The 22,298-nt window shown below is 41.3% G+C and overlaps 3 protein-coding genes across 4 annotated transcripts; all 3 read left to right on the forward strand.

Annotated features, from left to right (window-relative positions):
* Positions 1 to 3,283: 3,283 nt before the first annotated feature.
* On the forward strand, positions 3,284 to 6,062 carry ptgfr (prostaglandin F receptor (FP)). Its single transcript, XM_068319267.1, has 3 exons — positions 3,284 to 3,414; positions 4,150 to 4,958; positions 5,748 to 6,062. Exons 2-3 carry the CDS (start codon positions 4,164 to 4,166, stop codon positions 6,060 to 6,062), a joined length of 1,110 nt encoding a protein of 369 aa, XP_068175368.1. The 5' UTR covers positions 3,284 to 3,414; positions 4,150 to 4,163.
* A 2,162-nt stretch (positions 6,063 to 8,224) lies between these two features.
* btf3l4 (basic transcription factor 3-like 4) lies at positions 8,225 to 11,777 on the forward strand. Its single transcript, XM_068319244.1, has 6 exons — positions 8,225 to 8,324; positions 8,756 to 8,817; positions 10,082 to 10,195; positions 10,328 to 10,529; positions 11,153 to 11,212; positions 11,477 to 11,777. The coding sequence occupies exons 1-6, from the start codon at positions 8,252 to 8,254 to the stop codon at positions 11,521 to 11,523; spliced, it is 558 nt and encodes a 185-aa protein (XP_068175345.1). The 5' UTR covers positions 8,225 to 8,251; the 3' UTR covers positions 11,524 to 11,777.
* Positions 11,778 to 12,055: 278 nt separating this feature from the next.
* zfyve9b (zinc finger, FYVE domain containing 9b) lies at positions 12,056 to 21,795 on the forward strand. 2 transcript variants are annotated; one of them, XM_068319620.1, is made up of 16 exons: positions 12,060 to 12,223; positions 13,788 to 14,590; positions 14,673 to 14,772; positions 14,854 to 15,053; positions 15,167 to 15,278; positions 15,882 to 16,004; positions 16,298 to 16,453; positions 16,619 to 16,843; positions 16,921 to 17,003; positions 17,087 to 17,191; positions 17,278 to 17,428; positions 17,878 to 17,958; positions 18,211 to 18,373; positions 18,925 to 19,030; positions 19,105 to 19,284; positions 21,144 to 21,795. In XM_068319620.1, exons 1-16 carry the CDS (start codon positions 12,160 to 12,162, stop codon positions 21,303 to 21,305), a joined length of 2,814 nt encoding a protein of 937 aa, XP_068175721.1. In that variant the 5' UTR covers positions 12,060 to 12,159; the 3' UTR covers positions 21,306 to 21,795. The 2 variants fall into 2 exon arrangements, 1 of the variants encoding a protein (XP_068175721.1); XR_011036743.1 differs by lacking the exons at positions 19,105 to 19,284; positions 21,144 to 21,795 and having other exon boundaries at positions 12,056 to 12,223; positions 18,114 to 18,373; positions 18,925 to 19,029.
* Positions 21,796 to 22,298: the final 503 nt, after the last annotated feature.

Below are 22,298 nucleotides of genomic sequence, written 5' to 3' on the forward strand. Positions count from 1 at the left end.
CCAACCGGTATAGATCAGTCTCTCCCTCCTTACTGTCCAACCTAGCATACAAGTCACCATAAGCTTCTTGTTTGGCCTTTGCTACCTCTACCTTCCCCTTACGCTGCATCTCCCTGTACTCCTGTCTACTCTCCTCGGTCCTCTCAGTGTCCCACTTCTTCTTAGCTAACCTCTTTCTCTGTATGCACTCCTGTACCTCCTCATTCCACCACCAAGTCTCCTTATCTACTTTCTTTCCAGATGACACACCAAGTACTCTCATACCTGTCTCCCTGATCACATTAGCTGTAGTTGTCCAGTCATCTGGAAGCACCTCCTGACCACCCAGAGCCTGTCTTAACTCCCTCCTAAAAGTCATGCAACACTCTTCCTTTTTCAGCTTCCACCATTTCGTCTTCTGCTCTGCCTTTGCCCTCTTGATCTTCCTCACCACCAGAGTCATCCTACACACCACCATCCTATGCTGTTTGGCTACACTCTCACCTACCACTACTTTACAGTCACTGATCTCCTTCAGGTTACACCGTCTACACAAGATGTAGTCTACCTGTGTGCTCCTACCACCACTCTTATAGGTCACTCTATGTTCCTGCCTCTAGAAGAAAGTATTCACTACAGCCATTTCCATCCTTTTTGCAAAGTCAACTACCATCTGTCCTTCTGCGTTCCTCTCCTGGATACCAAACCTGCCCATCACATCCTCATCCCCTCTGTTTCCTGCACCAACATGTCCATTGAAGTCTGCTCCAATGACAACGCTCTCACTTCTAGGCAAGCTCTGCATCACTTCATCAAAGTCCAACCAGAATTTCTCCTTCTCCTCCAGCTCACATCCTACCTGTGGAGCATACCCACTAACAACATTGAACATCACACCTTCTATTTCTAGCTTCAGACTCATCACTCTATCCGACACTCTTTTTACCTCCAGGACATTCCTAACAAACTCCTCCTTCAAGATAACTCCTACTCCATTTCTCTTCCCATCTATACCATGATAGAACAACTTGAACTCTGCTCCTAAACTTCTAGCCTTGCTACCTTTCCACCTGGTCTCCTGGACACACAGTATGTCTACCTTCCTCCTCTGCATCATGTCAACCAACTCTCTACCCTTTCCTGTCATAGTTCCAACATTCAACGTCCCTACTCTTAGTCCTATACTCTTGGTGTTCCTCTTCTCTTTCTTCGAGCGAACGCACTTTCCTCCTCTCCTTCTTCGACCAACAGTAATCCAATTTCCACCGGCGCCCTGTAGGTCAACAGCGCCGATGGCGGTCATTGTTAACCCGGGCCTCGACCGATCCGGTATGGAAGTCATAGGTTTGATTCGCATCTTTGATTTGGCAAAAGTTTTACGCCGGATGCCCTTCCTGACGCAACCCTCTGTATTTATCCGGGCTTGGGACCGGCACAATAAGACACTGGCTTGTGTCCTCTTGCGGCTACATGCGACTAAGGTCAGCAAATTGTTTGAGGCAGAGTTGACACTTACCTGTGCAGATGCTTTTGGACTGTTCAAGGAAAAATTAACCAATGCTTTTTTTCCCTTGGTTATGCAGACTTTATCATACCGTTTATCCTAGAGACACATGCCAGTAACCTTGGCTTAGGTGCAGTATTGTATCAGATTCAGAGCGGGTTGCACAGTTGGCCGTGTTCGATTTTGATGTCAAGTACAGGCCCGGTCATTGTAATTCAGCAGCTGATGCCTCTTTCCAGACAGCCAGTGTTAAATGAGTCTGATCCTGAGTCGGAGGATGCAGAGTTTGATGGTTGTGTTGCTGTTTGTGACAGTCTTAGAACAGACACTGATATAGGGCTATAGTTAGGGACCGCAGGGGTCGAACACCACCAGGTGGGACAATTAAAGGTTTCTGAGCCCGATTTTGGAGAGAATGGTTTGTTCCATAGTAACACGCCCACACTCCCTGGTTATATGAAAACTGAACCCCAGAAATTGCAAGCCTTAGACCCAACACTTAAGGTTTTGAAAGAGTTCCGCGATAGGAAACCAAACCCTCTTTTCAGGAGAGACAAGCTCTGCCTGCTCCAGTGTGATCCCTATTGAAACAATGGCCCAGACTGACAGAAAAAGATGGACTTTTGTATAGAGATACTGAGGATGTGAGCCCTGGAAAATGTTATCAGCTGTTGTTATCTGCTCGTCTCAGGGAAAAAGTAGTCACCAGTGTACACAATCAGATGGGCCACCAAGGGATAGAATGGACACTAGGGCTTCTAAAGCAGAAATGTTTTTGGAGAGGTATGCATGAAGAGGTTAAACAATGGGTTAAAATTGTCAAAGATGTGTCCTAACTAAACTGCCACAGCCCAAGATCATATATATTAAAATATTTATATGGTATATGTTTTTTCTTCTGTAACCAGTCTATACTCCTTCTGCTTTCAGGAATGTTGAGATCATGTTTAATTTGGTAAAATGTTATAAATTCAGGATACATTCAGGATTAATAAACAGGATAAAATCCATCAGCGACGGACTGTGTTGCTCTTTTTGTTAAGAGTGAAGGTCGCATTTAGGAGCTAGCTGCGCCTGAATTTGTAACACTGCAACACTCAGTCTTGATAGCATAATATCCTTTCGCACTCATAACTGGATGACCTGTTATGAGTGTGTAACAGGTCATCCCTTGGTTTGTAAATATTTTGTTTTTAATTATTTTGCACAAAAAATGGACATAAATCTTTAAAAAAAACCATTCAAATTATTAATTCCATTTTTGTATGTTGTGTTAGAAGATTTCTGCTCTATCAAGCATCTCAAAAAAACAAAAAAACAACACATAAAATAAAATAAAATAAAATAAAATAAAATAAAATTCAGTCAGTGACCTGTGTCACCAGTAGGTGATTCATGAAGTCAACCTGTTTCTGCGGCGCTGATAGGAATAGCCAATCCGACCATATGAGGGGGAGAATAAAAGCACACGCAGGATTTCTGTGCGTCTGGTAAGAGTAACCAAGATGCAGACACGTGGACAGTCCACACACATAAACTCATGTTTCCGTGTAGCGTAATTCAAGGAACTATTTGCCATGCGCAATCTGGCGAGAGTTAAGTATTATTTAGTTTAAACTCGAAACTATTGGTTTGACTTCCACAGAAAGAGAAGACGTATTGATTTTTTTTTCTTTCCCAGATGGGGACACGGGTGTACAGCCTCCACGGTGGGACTGAGCAGAGCTGACATCTCAGACTGGAGCCCGTCCCCCCGTCACTGACGCGACACCAGCGGAGCGCGAACCTGAGCCTCGACGGGGAAATCGAAGAGAGCACTTTCTGGGAATTAAATGATATTTACTACTTGGGTTTAAGAGAAGTCGATTTTATGATCACTGAAGACAGAGAGTGATGTATGGCGAGTTGTGCACGAAGAGACCAACCCTGAGGTAAAAAATTGAGGTTTTTTTTTTGCCTCATTCGAATGTGAGACATTTTCTAAATATATAGCTTCATTTTTGATCATCATTTTACTTTACTTTTACCGATCACTGCTCTTCAGTTTTATACTGAAAGTGTAAATAATAATTATTTGAGTTGTGAATGGAGACTAAACATCACAACTGTCATAGAGGATATTTACCGTCCTGAAAAGTATGTTTCATGTTTTTTGTGATGGTAAAACAGACAAAAGACGATATTTTTATTGTGTGACTCAGGTGTTATACAGTACTTAAACTTCAATTCTGTAACAAAAACACAGAGGGAACTATTAGAGGTCAGCTTCTGTGGGGCCACAGCATCATGATTGATTTTACTGACGGCCACCATAGAAGGTCCAGAATCACAAATGAATTATTCCATTTTAATGCCACCCCGACAGGCACAGAATTCTATTTTGCCTTGTAGGAAATTAGTCGGTGGGTAAATTTATCATGTTTGTCTCTCAACTAGTGCGTCACGTGCATTGAGTTCATTAAAAGAAAGTTTCCCAATAGATAAAGTGTTCTGAACTACAGGCCTTAACCCTGTTTTCTAATTATTGTTTTCTAATTATAATGTCCTGTTCTAAGTCAGTCAAACTATATTGTAGGTTCTGATTAAATTTGTCATACTGGGATTTAAAAATCTGTTTTCAGCCAAATTAATCACACATCCCACCCACCATCTGCCTTCCCCTTTAGGTTTTATTTTCATCATGTCAGCCAATGGGAGTTCAGACACACACTGCAGGTCAGAGGTCAGACTGAGCAACGACACCTGTAGCCAGGAGGAAGTATCTGTCACTGCTTCAGCTGTCTCCATGACTGTCGGTGTCTTCTCCAATGGCCTCGCCCTCTTCATCCTCGTCAAATCTTATACACGTATAAGGATCAAGTCCAAGGCATACTTCCTGCTGTTTGCCAGCAGCCTGGTGATCACAGACCTGCTGGGTCACCTCATCAATGGCTCTCTGGTGCTTTTCGTGTACAGTTCTCACAAGAGATGGGAAGAGTTTGACCCTCATCTTATCATGTGTAGCATTTTTGGGGTGTGCATGGTGTTCTTTGGCTTGAATCCTTTGCTTCTGGGGAGTGTCATGGCTGTGGAGCGCTGCATTGGAGTCACCAGACCTATCTTCCACTCCACTGCATTGGCTTCCCACCACGTAAAAAGACTGCTGGGGCTGACGTGGTTGCTTGCGGCCCTAGTTGCCATAATGCCTGTGGTACTGCAGAGGCCCTACAAGGTCCAGAGCTCCAGGAGCTGGTGCTTCTTTCACATGGAGGGACCCAAAGACAAACTGGATGTGCTCCTACCTCTGCTTTTCTCTTTGCTGGGGCTGCTGGCCCTGATGCTGTCCATCGTGTGCAATACGCTGACGAGCTGCGCTCTGCTGCAGGCCAGGTTGTGTCGCAATCATCACTGTAGAGGCTCGTCCTACCACATAGAGATGATCTGCCAGCTTCTGGCGATCATGTTGGTGTCCTGCATCTGCTGGGGTCCATTACTGGTGAGGTATTCTCCTCTGTATTGTTCTATTTGTGCTTTTGTGGTAATCTCTAAACATTGAATCAGAGCAGCAGGTGTCAATCTAGGAGTTCAAACATTAATAGTATAAAATTGGCTGTTAAGAAAGTAGAAAGATTTCTTATAGGAATCTGGATTATGTCGTTATCTGTTTTTTAATTTTCTAATTTCTTACATGGTTTACTGCTGATATTCTTGACCATTCATCTACATCAAGACTCAAATACATCAACAGCTGTCCTGTATGACTTTTTATCTAATGTCCTAAAAGACTGTAGTATGTCCAGAAGTCTGGATTGCAACAACACATAATCTTATCCTATTTTTTTCCTGTTGGTTGAAAAAGACTTTTAAACTCCCTCTGAAGCTGCAGGTAAAAGTCTATTTAAACAAACTTTGGCGTGATTCTGACAGAACCTGTGATTCAAGACACAGAACCTGTGTCTTACTTAAGCTTACTTATGTCTTTGCAGGAAGTTGTGGGTGGAGATCCTGGGGTCAGGTCCTTGATATTCTCCAAATTTTAGGTCAAATGTTATCAAGAACATTCCAAAAACAAAGAGCCTGATCACATAGGAAGACAGAAAAATATAGCAAGAGCTAATGCTTTTGCCAATAAAGTTGATCTCTAATCAAAAGAAATTTGAAGCAAAAGCTTGACCTAAAATCCATAAAATACATCAAAACAACTCCCCTGTTCCTCACTACTAATCACATTATTGAGCCAGTAAATGTCTGTCAGTTATCATTTATTTTGTGACCCCTCCACCAGATCCACATCATCATGATGAGCACCAGAGCCAAGAACAAGCCTGCTTCGGTCAGTCTCCTGATGGTGGTACGTATGGCCACATGGAACCAGATCCTGGACCCCTGGGTCTACATTTTGCTGAGAAAGGCTGTTCTTAGGAAGCTTTTCATGCTGGCCCACAGATACTGGTACCCAGAGTCTCATTACCATCACTGCTGGCAATGTATTATGCTCCACAGTTCCGTGGAGAACAGCAGGTCAGGCGTAGGCCCATCTGATTGCCACTATCTTCGTAGATTCCCTCTGCAAGACACTGCAATCAAATCCATCACATGAACCCTGGGTACAGTGAATTGAGCACTTAAATGGAATACAGATGAGCACAGTTACTGCACAATTACAGTATGGTTATTCAGAACAAGCTATTGTCATAAAGTTTAAGGTGTAAAATGAACACCACAAATTTGCAGCAGTGAAGTCAGTTGTATACTGCCAGAATAATGTCTTCTTTACAATTATTTTATTATCATGGTACTCAGAAAATGTTTGAGCCAGTATCAGGTTGTTCCACTCATCTGTCGGGATTTAACTATTGGACAATTTACTGCCTTTGTTCTGAATGCTGCTGTCCTTACAATTTTAGCGCATTACCTCATCCACGGACTCTGGTTTGATGATGATGATGGATTCTCTTTGACTGCTTGTCTTATTCCTGGCTGAGCCCTGACCGGAAAAGCAGAATATAATCTGTGTTTTTTACCTGATGTGAATCTTAATGGCATTTTTCATTTAGTTGTCTTTATGGTTAAATCAATCAGATGTAGGTTACAAGTGAGAACCCAACATGGATTATTGTTGGTTGAAAGACCACAGCTCTGTAGAAAAATGTGAAAAATAATGTAAGATAATATAGGTAGGTTTTATTTCATTCAGGCTCATTATGCTGTGTCTCAATAGACCTCCTTGATTTACAGGAATATTTGTACATCAGTGACAGAACCTGTCAATGGTCTACTTAAAAGTAATTTCAGTGAGTAATTGTGTGGTGTTCTTTGAAGGTGCTTTATAGATGTTGTCTCTTAATAGTTTTCACTCATGCTGTCAAAAAATAAGATGAAAATAAGATAAAGGTAAATATCATCTTTTACATTCAAGTAACAAATGTGAGAAAGCCAATTAAGAAACAAGACATTACCACAAATCCACTTTTGAAACTTTATGTAAAGTAGCGATGAAACAATTACACTTCCTAACATGTCTGGCATGACTTGGCAAACTCCCCATCATCATCCACTCGATCATGTGTTGGTCTAAATTCTAAAAAGGTCTCTCTGAGGCTTTTGATTTGGAACGTCGTCTGAGAAACACCAAAAGCAGCCATTAACCATCCATTCATCCGTCCATTTCTTGTAGGTAAATGACCATAATCATCTCCACTGCTTTTCTGCTTTGTGGTCCCACTTGTTATTGGAGTCTATCCCAGCTGACTACAGGCGAGACGTGGGGTACACCCCTGATGGATCGCTTGTGCATCGTGGGGCCACATGAAAGAGAAGCAACCACTCACACACTCACATCTATGGATAATGAATCCCTAAATGAGTTGTAATCCAGACTAACCCTGCCTATGTCCAATGGAAATTTCAATACATTTTCTCCATAGTTAATGAAAGGAGTAATGCTTAATGCACCTTTAAAACCAAAATGCACTTGCACACTTGAATGATTAATTCATATCTAAATTCTGAGAGAAACATTTTCTATTACTTGTATTACACTGTATTCTTTTTAAATATCCATGACTATTAGCATTGAAAATTATTTATTAAAGGTATTTTTATGTATGGTTTTGAAAAAAACAGACAAAAAAGGAAAAACTAGGGCCAAGTCGAAAATTGTTCAGACACAGCAACATAAAAATAGATTGATAGATATGATTGATAGACAAATACTTTCATTGATCCTTGGGGACCACAGAGGAAAATCCTCAAATCATGATTGTGTCATATTTTTGGTTGATGTTTTTGTAACTTATCATATTTAATGCATACATAATATATTGTCTATATTCCGTGTGTAATTAGTGAAAACTGAAAACAATTCGAAAAAAAATCATGTAGCTGCTCCTTTGTCTTTATCCACTTCAAAATGTAATGGATTCTTCCCTTCCCTCTCAGTCTCTTTTAAAATCGTCAAATGATTTTTGACTTATCATGCAATCAGTCGTAACTGAAATGTTCTTTTAAATGTTCTTTTTAATAAAATTCTACAGAAATGGAGATGATTCTTTTTTTGATCTTTCCATATTTTTTCACTGTCAAATATTTTATTATTGTCATATTGTTAATAAAATGGCAAACTGCTGATGTTGGTTGGTTCAAGTCTGCAGGAGGACAACTACACTCTTCATGCTCAGAGCATCATTTTGTGGCGCTAGTGGTGTAATATCTAAAGTGTCCTGTAGGTGGCGGACCAAACCTTAAATCCATACATCTGGCTTCAAACGTAGAAGAAGAAAAGTCCGCATGGTGTGTGACGTAATCCCTTCCTCAAACCTCCAGTTTTCAGTACCGCATGACTCTGTGGACGTTTCAGCAGGTTTGTAAGGCGAATATTTGATTTGTATAAGGTTTGTTAGGGCTGGAGGGGTTGGTGGGTGTTGGTGTGTTTTCGGAGCAGAGCTGTCGGACCGAGCCGAGCAGTGACAGGCTGTTTATTCAGTCTGCAGGCCCTGTGTTGTGTTTTCAGCTCCAAAACAGTCACACAGCACAGCTGTGACCAGCTGGAGCTAGTCTCCGTTAGCAGGGCTTCAAATCTTTATTCTTTTATCGATCTACCTGAGCTAAAAAAAACCCTCATCAGTCTGTATGTTATCGGTGTCCGCGAACTGGACCCAGTCTGTTCCCTGTTAGCTCACATCGTTCTGGCTAATAGTGTAGCTCACAGTCGAGAGAGAAGGCAGAAAAACAAGCCACAAAAAAAACAACCCCATCAGATTATTCTTTATCGACATTCCTCTGATATTCTAGGTGACAACATGAATCAGGAGAAACTGGCCAAACTTCAAGCCCAGGTCCGGATAGGAGGAAAGGTAAGTGTCCATCCAGGAAGTGAGCAGCCGAGGTAAACCCAGAGCAGTCGGCACCGGGATGTGTCCGTGTTGTGTGAACACATCCGTGAAGCATGGCCCTGTAATCTTTGTTAATTTATTTTACCTTCATTACGTGAGAAAATAATGATAAACTGAACATAAATAATAATAATAATTCAAATTATAAATTTGTTTGGTGTCATTATGATTCATTATATAATACATGTGATGAAAAATGTTCTGATAACAGCTCATACCCAAACACATGAGGACTGCACTCTATTGTGGATAAAATTATAGCTGATATTAGTGAAAATTATAATACCAGAAATATCACTAGATTCCTGCAGCGTGTTATAGTTCTCAAAATTTGGATGTACTATGTTCTTTTTCTAATAGCTAAACAAATCCCTTTGTCCACCATCCACCTTCAGTTTCACATGTGTGACCATGGTCCTGAAGCCTACGTAGACCATCTGCCACATCGTGACCGGCACAGAAAATTTAATGTTTTGTGTCTTTTTAAGTTTAGATTAAATAGGAGTTTTCAACTGTTTGTAATTTAGGCTCAAAGGCTCACCATTAACATAAAAAGAATTAGCCCTGTGGATTACTTCTATTATTTTTGATAAAACAAACATCCCCACCTGTTTTATTGACAAATCGCATCCTGAATATAGTTGATTTTAACTTTCTTTATTTAACTTTCTAGAAAATCTGCCTGGCTTCAGAACTGAGCAGAACAGAATCACATCACTGGATTGCATCATGTCAAAGACAACAAGGATTGTCAATCAATCAGCTTTTATTTGTAAAGCTGTTAATCACATCAACAGAAATTTCAAAGCGCTTTTACAACCCTCCAGAGCAAACTTAAGCGACAGCGGTGGGAAAAAAAACTCCTTCATTGAGGAAGAAACTCCAGGCAGGACCCAGAGTCTGGATGGCAGCCATCCAACTTGACCGGTTGGGTGGGAAATAAATACAATTGAGAGAGGGACAGGGCAAGAGAAAGAGAAAGAGAGACAGCGAGACCGAATGACAGATATGCCACATAGAGTGAATGTCTTTATAGTTAGAATTGAAATTAATGATCTTTACATGCATTAACTTTAATACAGGAAGAGGAGTGACCTGCAATGAATCAGGACTGCAATAATGTTTCTGCTGCTGCTTTGTTATTCCTCCAATGCTGTTATTCTTGTAAGTCATAGTAAGCTTCAGATTGCTGTCATGTCACGATCTTGTATCTCCTTTGTTGTAGGGATCTGCACGCAGGAAGAAGAAGGTGGTACATAGAACTGCCACAGCTGACGACAAGAAGCTTCAGAGTTCATTAAAGAAGTTGGCTGTCAACAATATTGCAGGAATTGAGGAGGTAAATTGTTCTGAAATGCAAGTAGACTCAATTTTAACTTAATAGACCAACCTGCTGTTGGGTGTTTCACGCTCATGTAGATGGTTATGACACAAGCGCAACTGTAAGCACTGAGTGGTCCTCTCCTCTCAGGTGAATATGATCAAAGATGACGGGACTGTGATCCACTTCAACAACCCCAAAGTTCAGGCCTCTCTGTCTGCCAACACTTTCGCCATCACGGGCCACGCTGAGACCAAGCAGCTGACAGAAATGCTGCCTGGCATCCTCAGCCAGCTGGGAGCAGACAGCCTCAGCAGCTTACGCAAACTGGCTGAACAGTTCCCTCGGCAAGGTGGGCGCTCCTTGAGCTCTTGGACTACGGATATTTATAATGTTCTGACGTCCTAACATACTGTTGTAGTTGTGTAGTGACTCTTGATTTAAAGCTGCACCCATTATATTTGCAGTTTGATGACTTGAAATGGTGAGAGGTGACCAGGAAAAAATGTTTTACACTTAAAAATTATTTTTGCATCCAGTAGTGCAGCAGACCAGATGCAACTCATAAAGAAGGGGATAGTATTATTCTTTATTGTGCTAACTGCCCACAAAATACATGAATAGAGAAAAAACAGCAATTAGTCCATCTCCCACTACTGTCCAAAATCCCCAGCCTGTGTGTGGCTCTCTGCCTCGGTCCCATCTGTTCCCCCCGAAAGGTAGGAGGTGTGGATTTAAAAACAGGTCAACACTGAGGGCAAAGTACCGACCACTCAAAGGGGATTATATTTTAATGGGTGTATCAGCGAGTGTAAGTGTGTGGCGCTCAGTGAAGTTTTGTGAGATTATATATATATATATATATATATATATATATATAAAATTTACCACCAGACATAACTTTCAGAAAATATTTCACATGTTTATATATCACATCCGATGACAGCATCTTTTTATTTGTGCATTACTTCTCAGCTCTCGACAGCAAGGCTCCGAAGGCAGAGGACATTGAGGAGGAGGACGATGATGTTCCAGGTATTGACCTTTGGATGAAAAAATCAGTCAACCGGTTAAATTTTTGCCCATCTTTGTTCTTACGAACATTTAAGTCGACTCTCATTCTAATCCGTATTAATTCTAGCAAATTAACTACGTTTTGCATAAAAGGAGACTTCATAAAAATTATTCAGGCAACTACAAGTGGTATTTTTTCTTGAAAATAATGTTTTTTGACAATAACACTAAGTACATTGTAGAATTGTATTGATTAGGTCTAATTTTTCGCATGTTCCTCTACAGATCTGGTGGAGAACTTCGACGAGGCGTCAAAGAACGAGGCAAATTGACACAACAGAAGATCACATTCTCACTGAGTGAAGTTCTTCTACGTTTCAACCAGACATATCGGACACTACCCCAGTAACCAGAGACTTTTTAATTTTACAATGATGCCCACTGATGTCCGTGCAGTTATAAAAATGTACTCACGTCTGGTTAATGGTTAAATCCCTTCAACACATACCAGTCAGGATCATGGTGGTCATTAACACAAGTCTTAAGACTTTTTGTTTATGAAACAAAATAAAGATGGTCAACATTTTTAGATGTGCTGTGGTTAATGTTCATATTGAAGATTTTCAACATGCAGTTTTGGAGCTTGCTGTTCTGCTGCTTCAGCGGTGCTGTCTTGCTCAAACCTGGGATTTATCCTTCAGTGTGACAGACGGACAGGGTGTGCACACAGCCCTTTTGTATTGGCCTGCACACTGTCCAGTGGGTTGTGTACAGCAAACTGGGGAGGGACATTTCTGCATACCTCTTGAGTTTCTTGAAAGAGCTGCAGAGACACGGGGGGGGGGGAGATCACTGAGTGGGGAGCAGAGAAGGGGAAAATCATCCCGTCCCTCCGCTTATGAGCAACACACAGCCGCTTGGATCCGCTTATCTTGGGATGCAAATGTGAAAAATTTTTTTTTGTAAAAATGCTGAAGTTCTTCTCTGCGCGGGATGAAGAGAACGAAAGCCTTTTGGGAGCTTTAACTGAAGGTAAGACCACTTGGATTCCAGTGGAATGGGGAACTTGTCTTCTATCGCTGCCCGTTACTTGAATGATGATAGGACTGTGTAGAAAACAGCTGATACAGCATTTGTTATGGTGCTGTGTGCGCATCATCCGTGCGCCAGTGCGTTCCGTACATTTTAATGGAGACAGGCTGTGATGCCCGCAGTAGCAGTAAATACCCCCACCTCAGTGAAGCATATCCCGTCGGATCTGACGGGATGAGGACTGAGTGTCGCATTGCCGCCAGTTTCGGAGAGAATTCAACATTTACACACGTGTGACGACATGCGTCACCGTCCCGGAACGCGATCGCTCCGGTCGACTGGATCCTCCTGCTTACGCGTCGCCGATTCCTCGAAATTTCTGTCGCTTCAACAAGAACAAACGACACGCCTTTCTTTACACGGTGTGAGGAAGCTGCAGTACAGTTTTAACCTGGCTGAACCCCCGTCCATTAAATGCTTATATGTGGTTTGGCACATAAATCAGCCTGGACTGGCGCAGCCCCGATCGGAGGATGTCTGAGTCATGGGTATCCATCAATCACTGCAGCTCCCCTATACGCATGAAGTTAGATTCCGTGCAGGTCATTTACATGACTGGTTATTACATAACTAACACGTAGGAATTACGTCAAGAATGAGTCCATTTTATAGCTCCATGTAGAGATTCTGATTAGTCATTTCAGAAGCACGTGGTTTACTGACATATATTTGCAGTAGCAGGATCCGGTAAATATGTGCGCATTCCGATGTTCAAAAGGAAACTTGGATGAAAAACTCCCTGCACAAAGCATTTTATTAGACGACATGGGGTAATGCTTATGTCTTTGGTATGCATCAGGAGAAGCCAAAACACTGGCCTTCATCTGTTAGAGCTCCTCATCTTGGGAGTCAATTAAACTAAAGCCACTATTGAACTGTTTCATCTCTGTGGAACCAATATGGGAGACCACCAACTGGAGGGTTTAACATCAATACTTTATCCACAATAATAAAACCTCTTCTGCTTAAGATGGTCTGTTCTGTGATCAGTTCAGCTTCATCTCTCAAGGGTACCTGAATGTCAAAGCTGCCTTTAATGATGATTAAAAACTATGAGGTTATAGGAAATAAAATATAACATGTTGCTAAATGGCTACGCAACAGCTACCCAGTAGTGTCAGGAGGAGTCCCTCAAGGAGTTCACCATCACTGTGTAGAGCATATAAAGCAAACTAAATCCGTCCACGGTGTATCTATTCGTCATGAGCATACATATTTGCTTACCACATCCTGGTGGCGTTTCCTCGCGTCTTTTTCTGCAGTTTCTCATAATCTGACTGTTGCGTTGTGTTGGTGTATGACCAACAGTGTACGGCTGTCATGCAGCAGGGAAAAGACGTCCATCTAAGGAGGGCTATGTGTAGTGCAAGTTTCTAGTTGTCACTGCATAATGAGGAAAAATGAGTAGCATTTTTCTGTCTTACTATGATGCATGTCTGTTTCCACTCAATGAGATAGAAGTAGAGACAGAGACATCATGTGCTCATGATATGTATCTCAACAGATGAGGGAGACCATTCATCCTTTCAGGACACAAAGAACCACTGGCTGAACAGACCCTGCCTGCTGGTGCTAAAAGATGGAGATATGCCAAAACCAGGACTCAGTTGCAGCCAAATCCAACCAGAAACTCTGTCCAAGGTCTCTTCAGATATGTCCATCAGAAGCAGCTTTGAGAAATGTGACCAGAATCCTGCCTCTGAGAATCCTGCCAAAACCACCCCACCCTCCCAGCTGGAGGAGGGAAACTGCACTGTGACAAACATCTCCACATGGGGTGAAAGTTGTTTCAGGGAGTCTTCCAGCCCCTTGGTGCTGAGTCCAGCCGAGACTGCATGGCCAGAGGAGGAGGAACTGCCAGGGGATAAGAAGCCCGACACTCTCCCATCAAAGGAGGACTCTGTGGTTGAGGAGAAGGAGCTGGAGGAAAGTAGATTGGAGCAGCAAGAGCAGTTGAGTAGCTCTGAGGCTGCTGCGGCTACCTCTGCTCTCTCACCCGAAGAGACGCATGGCAGAGAGCTCCAGAGTCATAAGGTGGTCAGGTCAAATGGGGGACATGTGACAGACAGCAGCAGTACTCAGGCAGTGAGTGAAGAGAGAGCAATGGGGGATAGTGAAGCTTCTTCTGTGGATCCCGACAATGAGTCTGAATCAAGCCCAGTTGGGATCCTGTCCAAGGATAGAGGCGCTGTCCTTGGTGAAGTGGCTCCAGTGTGGGTTCCTGATTGTCAAGCACAGGTCTGCATGAAGTGTGGGGTGAAGTTTACATTTACTAAGAGGAGGCACCATTGCCGTGCTTGTGGAAAAGTGAGTAGAAATATTAAAGTTAGGTTGTATAGTGAGTAGCATTTCTGATGATCCACGTCTGTCTTTGTGTTGTGTCCATCAGGTTTTCTGTGCACTTTGCTCCAATCTGAAGTTCAGACTGGCACATATGGATGGCAAGGAAGGACGAGTTTGTATTTCCTGTCATTCAACCCTCATAAAAAGTAAGCAGAGGTTTGTCCTTGTTAAAGTCACAATTTTTATTTTTCATCTTTGGAATGAAACACCTTTATTGTTCTCCTCAGGGACACCTCCAAAGGTGAAAAGGAGGGTGTGGTTTGCCGATGAATTCCTTAATAAACAGTCGGAATCTGCTCCAACTACACCAGTCAGGGGCCCTGTTCTTTCACCGCTGGTGAGAAGAACTCACATTGGGCAGGTTAAAAGCCCTGTGTGTTCACCACAGATCAGGAGAGCTCTGCGTCCACATGGGACAAATATCAATGTAGGTTCACTGAAAACTAAACACAAATATGTTTTTCTGTAATTTAAAAGGAGAATAAAGCTAAAATATCAGTGTGATTAATTAACAAAAAATCATCTGCTTCTTTCTTCTAGGAAGCCTGTGGTCCTTATGGCTGGGGCACCACAGCTTTAGCAAGCAGCTCTGCTAACCTCATCCCCCTGGATGGCCTGCCGCCTATCCTCACCTCCACTGGAGTCAAAGGAGGTAAGACGGTTTCACCTTAATAGGGAATCAGAGCGAGAGGTTTAGCTAAATTACTATAATTTCCTTGCCCTTTAGTTTTCTTGGTCCATCTGCCAGTTTTTTGGTATTGTATATATATATATAGATACAGTATTGAACATCACTGAACAGTAAATAAAAGTGCTCTGATACTCCCTCATTTTCCTAGTAATTGTGAGAGAATCAGTTAAAAAAAAATCAAAGTGCTATTTAACCTACAGTATCTGTCTTAAGACTTGTGGTGAAGCCAGGCAGCTGTGCAGGTACAGGACTATAGTTATATTTGTATGTCTACTCCCTAGTGCTGCTGCTTTAAATGATGATGTTGGTGGTATTAACATGTTAAACATGGGAATTTCAAAATGGTAACATCAATACAATCTGTCTCTCTCTATCTATTATTTGGTACTGAGTCAGATAATGGTTCTTTCACACAGCAATGAGTTAAATTTGATATTTATATGAGACAATTTTATTTATTTGGTTACAGCTGATATAAGTGAACAATAGAACAGAAAACACACGGTGCAGCTGCAGCTGAAGTCTAACATTCCTATGTGTTCTATGTGTGTGATGTTTTTCCAGATTACACTGTGGAGGAGCAGTCCTCTGAGATCCTGCTGATTCAAGAGTTGGAGAATGGCAGGCCCAAACCTCTGGTGTTTGTCCTCAATGCTAACCTACTCGCTATCGTCAAGCTGGTCAACTGTACGTTTATTTCGTAATGTTCAGCACGTTGTGTACAGATCTAACCAAACCAAAGAAAAGAAATTTGTGTTCCAATGAAATCTATTATTATTATTAGTCCTTGTTTTTGGTGGTCTATAGACGGGCTTCTTTATCTGGTCTTTTGTTTTCCAGTTATCAAGAAAAGCAGGATATGATGTTTGATATCTGACATTTTCTCAATTTCTTTCCCTATTCATTAAAACTATGAACAACGCATGTAAAAAAAAACTCATTAGTGCATTTTTGCTGAGTTTGTGTTGTGATTGTGACAGATGTTAACAGGAAGTGCTGGTGTGTGACGTCAAAGGGGATGCACGCTGTGGGTCAGGTGGAGGTGGTGGTGCTGCTGCAGTGCCTGCCTGAAGAGAAAAGCTTTCCGAAAGACATTTTTATCCACTTCATCCAGTTGTACAGGGACTCCCTCACAGGTTAGCGGTCCACACACACACACACACACACACACACACACACACACACAGTAAGAAAGCTCCCTGCAGTGGTGGTAGAGATGCGTCATATGAAACTATCCTCACCCCTAGGATCTGTTATGGAAACAAAGTTCTAAAAATGTCGTTTCTTGTGTGTTTCTGTAGGAAAGGTTGTGAAACATCTGTCGCTTTCCTTGTTTGGTGGTAGTTTCTTGGGCAGTGAGGAGCATGCAGGCTTCTTGTACGTTCGCCCTACTCACCAGTCCCTGCAGGGCCTACCTTTGCCAAACCAGCCCTACCTCTTTGGCCTCCTGGTCCTTAGAGCAGAAGTGGCGTGGGCTAAAGCCTTTCCCTTGCGTCTCATGCTGCGACTCGGAGCCGAATATAGATGTAGGAAAGCCTCCCTTCTGAAATTCTGCATCAATACTTAAATTTCTCTTTTAATTTTTTGTTTTTCTTTCTTCTAGTTTACCCGTGCCCCCTGTACAGCGTGCGCCTTAGGAAGCCTCTGTTTGGAGAAATCGGTCACACCATCATGAGACTGCTCGTTGTAATTATGACATTTGCTGGTTTGTAATTTTAAACAAAATTCCCATATTTTGATGTTGACCTTTTGCTCCCATCCTGTTCCAGGACTTTAGGAATTACCGCTACAGCCTACCAACGGTACCAGGGCTCACTGTGGATCTTGAGGCTCAGAGGACCTGCATAAAGATACCAATCACTGGGTACAATGAGGTATTGCAAAGACTTTAAGTACCTCACAGAGATGATTCTAATATTTATGTATTCTAATCCTTCTCGGCTCATGTGTCTCATATCAGATAATAAAGGCTCTGAATAAGTCCAATGAGCATGTGCTAGCCATTGGGGCGTGCTTCAATGAGGCTGCAGACTCCCACCTCATCTGCGTGCAAGGAGATGATGGCCAGTACCAGACCCAGGCCATCAGTATCCACAATCAGCCACGCAAAGGTGGGTCGCAACGGGACGCTGCAAGGATCAAATATCAACAGTCTGGACTTTGTGTTATGTAATGAAATAGTTATGGACGATCACAGAGTCTGGATTGCAACAAGGAAAGGAAGTCAAAATCCATAAGACAAGGCATAATTTAATATACAAACACAACTACAATAAATTGTACTTGTTTTCATTTTGTACAGTACCGCTGCAAGTAAATGGGCAGCCAGTATTGTGTAAATTCATGATCTGGATGATCTAAATCTGTTCTGAAGCCCATCACAGAGACACTTATAACAGTGGCTGAAGCCTTACACTAATGATTTCATTTTCCTTTATTAAACACTAGATGGCATGAGATTGTTTTTTTTACTGTCACTGGACAGATTGGAAAAGTAAGACTAGGTATGAATTCAGTGTTTGTTTCTAATAGTGACTTCTTTCTCTCTCTCTTTTTGCAGTCACAGGATCCTGCTTTTTCATTTTCAGTAGTGCACTGAAAGCGTCTGCGGGATGCCTTGCCAAATCCAGCATTGTAGAAGGTAGGGTGTTCGCTCAGAGAGGGTTGAGTCTCCCTCAAGATTTTTATTTGTTTTAACAAGTGCATGATAACATCCCTGTTTCAAAACTGGTTTATTCAGAATGTGTTGATCTTTGTGTGTGTGTCTGTGTACATTTTAAAATACTGTTTGTCTAGGCGTGGGTATGTGCAGATGTATGTGTGTGTATGTCTGTGTGTCCCACCTTTTTGTCTGGTTGTGTGTTTCTCCTGTATTGCTGTCCCCTCTCTCCAGATGGGCTAATGGTGCAGATCACCATGGAAACAATGGCGGAAATCCGTCGGTCACTACGGGAGATGAAAGATTACACAGTTACCTGTGGACAGCTTGACCATTCAGAGAGCCAAGAGCTTGTGTGTGTACAGTGGGTGGAGCAGAAGTGCATTGTGAATAAAGGGTGAGTGTGTGTTTGATGTTCATGGACCGGCCTCTGAAATGAAGCCTTTGTGTTCAGACAGAATCATTTTAGATAACAAATAAAATAAGTTTAATATACTCTGACACATCAGAGAGATCCCTGTAAGCAGTGTGTAACAAAAATCTTTATATTGACACAGGTAGATATATATATTTTATTAATCCTGAAGGAAATTCAGTGTAACATCTGCTCACAAGAATAATACGTAAGTACACATAGCAGTAGCTGACACAGACAGGGCTTCATTATTAAAACCACATTTTTTAACTCAACCAAGAAGGTAAAATTACACTATTTCATATATTTTAGCTGAATTCTAAAAAAAAAAATATTTCACTGGTTTTTATATTTCTGGATTTCTTAGCAAGTGCACTAGCTTCAACATACACACTGCAGTGTACAGACATGTATGATGTGGTATTTGAACTATGATAGTAGGATGGACAGTCCAGAGTTTGTTTTGTGTAACTGTATTGCTTTAGCCTTTGGGATTTAAAAAAAACTGAACTGTATGTGCTCCTTCCCTTCAGAGTTATAAGTCCCATCGACGGGAAATCCATGGAATCCATCAGCAGTACAAAGATGTTCCAGAAGTCAGAATACAAAGAAAATGGGAAGATCATTCGCTGGACAGAAGTATGCCTACTGACCTACTTGATCTGCAGTCCTGTTTGAAACTGCTTTTACATTTCTGTGCATGTTTTGTCCAGGTGTTCTTCCTGCAGAAAGGCGATCATCTCAAAGGAGGAGCCAGCGACACAGCTGAACACAACCGGCTCACAGAGCGGATCGCCCGAGCCTTCTGCCTGGCACTGTGTCCTCACCTCAAACTATTAAAAGAAGATGGGATGGCCAAACTGGGGCTGCGGGTCTCATTTGACTCTCAAAAGGTCAGAAAGGATGTTTGGCATTGTTGATCTAAGTCACAACAACAAATAACAATAAGAATGACATACAACCTGTAGAGGTCTCCATTCTACACTATAGACATTTTTAGAAAGAAGAACAGCAAGCATTTGCAGGAGCTGCAAAACGAAAGCTAGGTCAAGCCAAGAGGTTCCTTTGACTTACACTGCATACTTAACTCTATGAAATGGTAAAATAACATCCTTGTAGGCAGAATTTCACGACATAGATAACACTGAAACTTTCTGTGAAAGTGACATTTGATCTCAATGGGTCATTCAATAGCTGGTTAATAAAGGCTAAAAAAATCAATGACCTGTTAATAATTAAAGTTTAGCTTTGTAAATGCCTTTTTTTTTGGTAAAGACATGAAAAAAAAACATTCAAACCTTTTCATGTACTGCAGTCTATCAGCCACCATAGTAAAAAAAACATTTTTAACAGTAGTCCTTCATATTTATAATTTTCACAGTAAATTATACTATTTTATAGTCTTTGCTATAGGTGTTATTATGCCATACAATGATTCCAAAAAGGTTAAATTCATCAAATATATACAGTTATTTTCATAATAAGAGCATTGTGAGTAAAGATAAAAAAAATCTTTAAATAATTTTAGTGTTCCCAAATGCTTTGGGGATACTGCACATTCTATTCCAAAGCAATAAAAGTGGAAAAAGTCATGGAATTTGATATTTTACACAAAGTCAAGAAATATGATGTTCACAAAATAGCAGTGTTGACATCGTTCTTTACAAAATCAAACATGTACTGTATGAAGTAAGAAATGCTTGAAGATTCAACTTCCCTGAGAATCATAAACTAATATGTTTGTTGCATAACCACAGTTTCTGATAACTCCTTCACGTCTGTGGTGCATGGAGTCAACCAGCTTCTGGCAGCAGGAACTCCAGCACATGACAATTGTACTACGTTCCACAATTCCCACATTACGTGTTTTGTCTCATGAACAGCATTTTTATGTCACTCCACAAGGTTTAATCTATGGGATTAAAGTCCTGGGATTTTCTGGCTACTCTATTACTTGAATTATGTTTGTCTGGAACCATGATTGTGCTCACTGGTGCTTGCGGTTGCTTTGTTATTGACACACACATTTCAAAGGCATTTCCTCTTCAGCCTGTGACAACATGACTACTTCTAGTATTTGATGAACTCAAACTGATCCATGATCCCTGGTATGCCATAAAGAGGATCAACACTATGATCTATTTAGTCTTTTTTTCTTCCTCGCCTTTCTGGTTTTGGCTGCCATTTTACTAAGGGCTTGATAAAATATTAGATAAACAGCCTATCCTTTTCTACACTTTGTTTTCCCCTCTTTTATTAACTTCTTAACCAATGAACGCTCTTCTCCTGAACAACCCATTGTACTCTTGTTTTCAAGGATAAATGCCCAGCCAGCATTTACAGCATCCTTAAATATGCCTTGATCCTTTAATATGGGCCAACCTATTTTTTCCACATTATCAGTGACGTCAATAATTGAACTCTGCACTGCTGCTATTTGAACACACTCCTTTCAGTTAATAACTCAGTTTCATTTCTACAGTATATCTTTGCTATACCTTCTAGAAGCTTACATGCAGTGTAGATGTTGAAATTCTAACAAGAACAATGATTTTATCTTACTAGTCATGTTGTACTGCTATTATTTAGAAGACAACTCTATATTAAAAATCTTTCCAGGGTGAAAACATAATTGGTCACACTTTGAAGCTGAGAGCAGGTAACATGTGACTCAGAAAAACAAGGCAGTAAAGATACCAACTATTGAGTGTGAATGCATTAAAAGTAATTTAGGTTTGTTTTGCAATTTCAGGAGGGATTTGTGGCAGGAAGTAATGGACAGCCCCTCCCTGCTCAGTACCTTGACGCTCTGAACAGCGTGATGACTCCCGTCATGTACAGCAGAGGCCAAAGGAGGGGCAATGAGCCCATTGTAATGGAGCTTATCTTTTACATTCTGGAGATCACTACTTAACAGCATGCACAACACTCTTTCATCAATTTTGACCCTGACAACAAGTCTGTCTCCTCTACTTATTCTAACCATTGGTTTCTGGGCAATAAAAGCATTCAAAGGGAAAACCACACCGCATCATGATCTGCATCCATCTCCTCCACTCAAGTAAAGAAGTGGTCTGGCTCCGAGTGATTGTCTGATCTAACCCCACCCTGCAGCAGACAATCTGGGTATGCATGAAACCTAGGGTGGACTGTAAGGATTAGCGTACTGCACTGCTCAGTTATAGCACCCTCATAGCTTGATATCCATGTCACAATGTGTGATACCATTTGCCGTATGGAGAATACCTTCAAAGTGGAAGCTGGGGTCAGCCCACATCCTTTAGGCAAAAAGAAAAAGGCCTTGAAATATTGAATGTAGTAGATCTGTAGCAGTCAGATGTGCACTGAATGAATGCTCAAATGTTTTAAAATAAAATGTAATGCCAGCTTGGAATAAAACTCAACAATGGAGTTACTGCCCTGTATCAAACTCACTTTACTCAGCACTGAGGGCGTGTACTTGACCCAAGTACAGTCCTTTCGTTATGAGTCATCAGTTCAGGAAATGTTCTGCAATATGCACTCAAGTAAAAAAATGGGAAAACTTAATCAGTTTAACACATTCAGATAAACTTGCAGGGATATCGATTTGTCAATACAAACACATGTGACTGAACCAATTTCTTCTGCTTTGGTGCAAATGAAACTGCGAACAGGTGCAATTGAAGGGTAATAGTGATACAACCTCTAAAAAGAATGTTTTGCATCTAGAGACCACGGAAAGTTAGTCATTTTAAATTTAAATCTACAATTGCAAGAATGAACTGGGTAAGATGAGAGAGATGGGTGTATGGCGCGGTGCTACTCTTGATTTGGGTAAACATTGTTTAGCCTTTATATCAGTTTCGCAAGTTTAGATGCCTAAAAGTTCACATACCATACTATAAAACAGTTTAGATAGAGCAAT

This window comes from Antennarius striatus, chromosome 7 (genome assembly GCF_040054535.1).
Source record: "Antennarius striatus isolate MH-2024 chromosome 7, ASM4005453v1, whole genome shotgun sequence".
NCBI classification, from domain to species: Eukaryota; Metazoa; Chordata; class Actinopteri; order Lophiiformes; family Antennariidae; genus Antennarius; species Antennarius striatus.

Coding starts and splice junctions, on each gene's coding strand:
- ptgfr (XM_068319267.1), top strand. CDS start 4,164: ATGTCAGCCAATGGGAGTTCAGACACACACTGCAGGTCAGAGGTCAGA. Junction 4,959..5,747: donor TCTGCTGGGGTCCATTACTG/GTGAGGTATTCT, acceptor CCCCTCCACCAG/ATCCACATCATCATGATGAG.
- btf3l4 (XM_068319244.1), top strand. CDS start 8,252: ATGGTGTGTGACGTAATCCCTTCCTCAAACCTCCAGTTTTCAGTACCG. Junction 10,196..10,327: donor ATATTGCAGGAATTGAGGAG/GTAAATTGTTCT, acceptor CTCTCCTCTCAG/GTGAATATGATCAAAGATGA. Junction 10,530..11,152: donor TGAACAGTTCCCTCGGCAAG/GTGGGCGCTCCT, acceptor ATTACTTCTCAG/CTCTCGACAGCAAGGCTCCG.
- zfyve9b (XM_068319620.1), top strand. CDS start 12,160: ATGCTGAAGTTCTTCTCTGCGCGGGATGAAGAGAACGAAAGCCTTTTG. Junction 12,224..13,787: donor TTTGGGAGCTTTAACTGAAG/GTAAGACCACTT, acceptor GTATCTCAACAG/ATGAGGGAGACCATTCATCC. Junction 14,591..14,672: donor ATTGCCGTGCTTGTGGAAAA/GTGAGTAGAAAT, acceptor TGTGTCCATCAG/GTTTTCTGTGCACTTTGCTC.